Source organism: Ctenocephalides felis, unplaced genomic scaffold (assembly GCF_003426905.1).
Source record: "Ctenocephalides felis isolate EL2017-DRISC unplaced genomic scaffold, ASM342690v1 CF-g0.4_SCAFFOLD_01886, whole genome shotgun sequence".
Lineage (NCBI taxonomy): Eukaryota > Metazoa > Arthropoda > Insecta > Siphonaptera > Pulicidae > Ctenocephalides > Ctenocephalides felis.
In genome coordinates, this window is record NW_020538040.1 from 63,736,845 (window position 1) to 63,742,653 (window position 5,809).

Sequence of the window (5,809 nt, forward strand, 5' to 3'; positions counted from 1 at the left end):
AACGTCAATATAGATACTATTATTTGACTATGGTTATTTCTTATTAGGATATATTTATTTATCCCATGATGGTTATTTATTATTATAAGTCTTTTCTACACCATTATGTTTTATATAGGCTTGTGATACATTGTTGTGATTTGTGATTGTGATTGATTCCATTAGATACAATTTTTATGGTAAAATATGTATAGGTTTTTTTTTGTTAATTCTTTCTAGTTTTGTCTTATTTTTTTATATTGCTGGTACATTTTAATTCAATTTATAATCTAATTATTTAGAACTGCTGAATGACACATGCTCTGTGTTCGAAATGTACAACAGAAATATTTTCTTTTCTTCTCTTCAACTAATGCAATAATTTTCAATTTATCTTTCTTATATATATATATATATATATATATAAAGGTTTTTTAAGTCATTATTAAACATTTGTTTATTATCGATTATTAAATGATATTTGTTACAAATGTTTTGAAACCAGAATTGTCTCCTCTTAAATACATCACACAATTTATATTTACATCCCATAAACATAAATTAATTCATTGTTGTACCAATTACTAAAAATTTTCACAATGTTTATTAATTTTCAGAATAAATTCTTCAAACATTTTTTACAGTTATTGACTTAAACCGCGACTCAGATACTAGTACTATCTTTTACCTCTAATTATAAGTACAAACATCGAACTATATCTTTCCGTTGGTTTTTAACTTCCCGTAGGGGTACGGTAAGTTATAGTAATCGAATTGATAAATCTCTGTAAATAATCGATAATGAAATTTTTATTTATCTTTACGTTTCAAAGGTTTCTAAGCATTTTCACATACCTTACAATTAGAAAAAATGGATGTATGTGTGTGTGGGTGTGTGAATGTATGAGCGGATTCAAAAAACATCCGATTCTTATTAATAAGGAGACGTGCTGATTAGTTTTTAGCAAAGGCAGGTCCAGCCATTTTGAAGATACATAGCTAAATGTGCAAAAATGGCAGTTTTTGAGAGAACTAAGCGTTCGATTTGAATTATTCAAAAAACTTTTTCTGCTTGTTTCAACAAAATAATTGATTTTGGAAAAAATAAAATTTTTCTAATTTTTTTTTTCAAAAAAATATTTTTGTGTATCGAAAATAATTTAGATTTTAAAATAAATACTAACATGGATATCATTTTTTTTATTTTTAATGCGAATAAAATAACTAAAAATTTTAACTACATGTTATTTGAAATATTCAAAAATATCTAAAAAATGTTATTAATACGCTGCAATTTTAAAAGTTTAAAACTAATAATTTCTAGTAAATTTTATGAAACCCTATTTGCGAAAGAATAATATTTACAGGATTTTTTTTATTCTCATATCTTAACAGCAATCAGAACCTTACGTCTTATGACTATGAGCTGTTGAACTGAAACTTCTCCTTACTTCGTATTCTTTAGATGGTAACCCAAAGGTTAATCCATTCATATTTGATGATTTTATTATTAGAAATTATCTAATAGGGCTGACCTTTTACAGAATATGAGAAAATAATTACTGAAATAAATAATAAATATGTATATTTTATTAATATATAATGTGTTGATACTATTAGGCTACATAAAATTGCTATCAGAACGTTATAAATTGATTTGTATGAAAACTTATATTTGAAGTGGGGTAATTTCCATCAACAAATTGCCAAACCTGCTTCTTGATATGTTTTGAAAATCTTTTCAATGCTATAGATATAGGCAGCTAGTCTATAATCTTTTAGTTTGTAACGTTCTGCTGTATTAAGAATACCTTTGGCAGTGTTTTCCATGGTAAAGGTTAAACCCGATAACACTATATCACGTTCAGAAGCTTCGGCTATTCTCATAAGCAAATGTTCGCTGGGATTCATACAGATTTTTAAATTGGCTTCGCATACCAGAGATTGTTCTACTGAATCCAGGATGTGGTAAATAGTGTCCCGTTCATGTTTGAATGTTAATTTTCCAAATGATACATGGTTCAAGTTTTTCAAATACTCAAAGTAACTGACGGTGACTCCCCCCGCGTTCATGTACATGTCTGGTAGCACGGCGATGCCGCGGTCACGCAGTATTTTATCGGCTCCAGGGGTGCATGGACCATTTGCACCTTCTGCGACGATTTTGCACTTCATTACTTTAGCCTTTTCGGCAGTAACTGTCTTTTGTGTAGCAGCTGGTATGAAGACATCGCACTCCTCTAGCGAAAGGTCTTTCCCACTATATTCAGGAGCCCCCGGAAAACCTTTGATTGACATGTTATTCTTTTCTTTGTATTTTAACAATTCAACTATATTTATTCCGTCGCTCTTGTACAAACTAGCATCGGCTTCTTGTACACCCGTACACAAGGCTCCTGCTTTGTAAACATTCAAAATAGCGTAGCTTCCCACATTTCCAAAACCTTGTATTATAACACGTTTTCCCTTCCATCCTGGTCTCATTTTAAACGATTTCATGAAGTTGTCATTAAGAATGAATCTATTCAAACCGATAAATAATCCTGCAAAAGAAGAAATAATGTTTGTACAGCACACAAAAATCATAACGGGTAACAATAGAAAAATAGCAGAAAGCGTTGCCTTCAGGAGTTAATTTTTTTGTGGGGGCATAAAGTGAACTAACTCATACTGTATTTAATGAATCGGTGTATTTTGAACGTACCCACTGAACATATATGTTAAAGATAAGAAACCTCCACAAATTTGCCAATAAACGTGTAATATATATATATATATATATATATATATATATATATATATAGAGCGAGAGAAATGAATTAAGAATAAGATCATTTACCTAGGCCTGTGGCTTCAACGCGCCCCTTGACACCTCCCTGGTTTATCGGTTTGCCTGTTACGGTGGCTTGGGCATTCAAGTCGTGATGTCCAACAGTTTTCATATAGGTGTCGTACATCCAGGACATTTCCCTCGGACCCGTGTTGACATCTGGAGCCGGAACATCGAGCGCCGGCGACAAGAAGTTCTTCTTAGCAAGCTCCAGTGCGAAACGTCGCGTAATACTTTCCAATTCCACGGGACTGAACTTTCTTGGATCGATCGCTACACCGCCCTGTAACGATCCTCATTCGTAGTCATTCTTTTATAAAATTGATCATACAAAAACTGTTATTAATTATGTTAAAATAGTAAATGAAATTATACAAGAAATTAAAATTGGAAATTGGCATAAAAATCAGAATAAATTATGAATCAAAAGATATATTTTTCTAACCTGTTTTATTTGAAAATTGAATACTTTTCTTTCAAAAAATAAAAAAACTAAGATTTCAAAACACTGTAGATTCATTCATTTTGAGGATGCCGATTATCGTAAATATTTAAAATTTTTAAAAATTATGAAGATGATATAGATCACGTGAAAATAATAAATTACTCACTTTAATATCAATATTTACAATATATATATAAGTTAGTTATCAATCAATTGTACTTATTCATATATTATATTATATTATAATCAATAGTTTTAGAGTAATAATTAAATTTAATTGGTTTATTTATTGTTCATTTTAATATAATTTTGGAAATGTTGATTATTTGACTATAAAATGTTAATAACTGGTTTGCACCTTATATACAAGACACGAGATTATTGCCAAATAGGAAAAAAATATCACCAAATATTTAAATATAAAAAAATATAATATTAGTTCAGTCATTGATTTTTAACTTCCCGTAGGGTAAGTTATAGCAATCGCAAAAAAATCGAGAATGAAAATTTTGATATATCTTTACGTTTCAGAGGTTTCTGAATATTTTGGCATACCTTAGAAAAAATGGATGTATGTGTGTGTGTGTATGTGTGTGTGTGCGTGCGTGGATGTATGTGTGTGCGGATACAAATTTTCGTCGACGATTTCGGGAACACGGATAAAGCGATTTGAATGATTCAAAAACCATTCGATTCGTATTTAGAAAGAGATGTGCTGATTAGTTTTTGGCGAAGGCAGGTCTAGCCGTTCCGAATATATGGGGTAAAAAGTGCCAAAAACGGTACTTCAGTTTTTGAGAGAACGGAGCGTCCGATTTTAATAATTCAAAAAACATTTTACTTGTATTAACAAGGTGAAGAATTGATCAAATTTTCATAAGGGCAGGTCTAGCGGTTTCGGAGATCTAAAAAAAAAAAGTAAAAAAAAAGCCATTTGGCGGTCAAAAATGATCATTAGGCATATGCACATCAAATTATCAGATATTTTATAGAGATTTTAACAATAAGTATAAATTATTATTATATAATAAGTATAATTATTATATAATATATAAGTATAAATGTTTATCGGTTAGACAGCAACGCGGCGCTTGCGCGCTTTATATTTTGTCTCTATGCAATTAAAGCAGTACGATTGCTTTGAAAAAAAGTTCAAATTTTCCAAAATATGTTAAAATAAAGAAAACATTAAAAAAAAAAAAATTAAAAAAAAAAAGATTTAATTTTTTCTTTCAAAAAAAAAGTAATTTTTTGTCCAATTTATAGTTTCTCAAAAATCTAATTTTTTCAAAATAAATTTTTTTCAAAAATGTTAATCGTTTTTAAAAAAATAATAATTTTTGGTACGGGAAGTTCCAGCAATTTGCCTTAAGGCACGATGCCTTAATTGCCTTAAGACAGAATTTCACTTACAGCTAGTTTTAATTAATCAAGTGTAAATTCATACATAGTATATTATTCAGAAAGCTTTTCTTAGATAAATTTTATTAAGATGATGTTCAAAATAAGTCATAACAAAGTAAAAGCAATATTAGGTGAAAAATTTAAATATTTCTATAGAGTCATATTTATGGTTATTTATACCTTGGAGCCGCCAAAGGGAACATTGACACAGGCGCACTTGACAGTCATTAGGTTAGCCAGCGCTCGAACTTCATCGTAAGAGACGTCGAGGCCATATCGCACGCCTCCCTTCGTTGGCAGCCGGTGCACGCTATGCTGCGCCCTGTATGCCGTTATCATCTCGTACTTTCCATTATCGCGCCGAATCGGGAAGCATACCTTGAAAAAATTCAAATTCAATTCGGCATGACATCAAATTGAATATTTTGATAATGCAAAGCGACTTTTGTTTAGTAAGTTTATCCTCAGTGCACTCAAAAGTTAAGTCACTTTTGTAAAACGCATTGCGCGAATGGATAGTTTGACCAGCCAAAAAACAATTAAATCATTCACATTTATCCTGCTGCATTTGATAACTGTCTCACACTAACCTCAAGCGTGTTGTGACAGTTTGTCATAATTTTAATTATTCCCTCCAAACGATATTTGCGAAGTTTTTCATCTTTGTACCATTGTTTAAGATAACCTTCTAAAGTGTCTTCGCACCTCATAATCGCCTTGTGCAGAAAATACTCTACCATTGACGAGAAATTAGGGTTGTTGTCTGTCGGCACCTTTTTCAACCGTTCTGGCATTTTATGTTTATGACGCATTTGCATGGCATGCGCTGGCATTATTAGCGCGCCCGCATTGTGATATAGGATTCGGTTCATTTTGAATATTTAAATTTAAATAATTACAACAATTTAATTCAAGTACAAAAAGTAAATTTTGAAAATTTAATTCAGAAAAAATCATCCCATTATAATTTTGTAATTTGACATTTCTCATTTATTTTAAACGAACAAAAGAATGTATAGAAGTGTACAGTCAAAAAGGAGGCCATTTTTATTATATTTTATTTTTAGTCAACTTTCAAAAATATTTACATTGGCATTTGAACAAATATTACTAATCCCTTAACAATTATATGATATAATATATTCATGTTT

The 5,809-nt window shown here is 30.4% G+C and overlaps 1 protein-coding gene across 1 annotated transcript; it reads right to left on the reverse strand.

Moving 5' to 3' along the window:
• Window positions 1–1,674: 1,674 nt before the first annotated feature.
• LOC113375198 (glutamate dehydrogenase, mitochondrial-like) lies at window positions 1,675–5,491 on the reverse strand. The gene is made up of 4 exons (XM_026615143.1): window positions 5,249–5,491; window positions 4,839–5,036; window positions 2,819–3,092; window positions 1,675–2,522 (listed from the first exon to the last, which is right to left on the reverse strand). The coding sequence occupies exons 1-4, from the start codon at window positions 5,489–5,491 to the stop codon at window positions 1,675–1,677; spliced, it is 1,563 nt and encodes a 520-aa protein (XP_026470928.1).
• Window positions 5,492–5,809: the final 318 nt, after the last annotated feature.

Excerpts from the sequence above, each read along its gene's own strand:
- LOC113375198 (XM_026615143.1), bottom strand. The coding sequence starts at position 5,491 with ATGCCAGCGCATGCCATGCAAATGCGTCATAAACATAAAATGCCAGAA. Across the intron at positions 5,037-5,248 it reads ACTGTCACAACACGCTTGAG|GTATGCTTCCCGATTCGGCG; the intron begins GTTAGTGTGAGA and ends AATTTTTTCAAG. Across the intron at positions 2,523-2,818 it reads CGTTGAAGCCACAGGCCTAG|GATTATTTATCGGTTTGAAT; the intron begins GTAAATGATCTT and ends CTTCTTTTGCAG.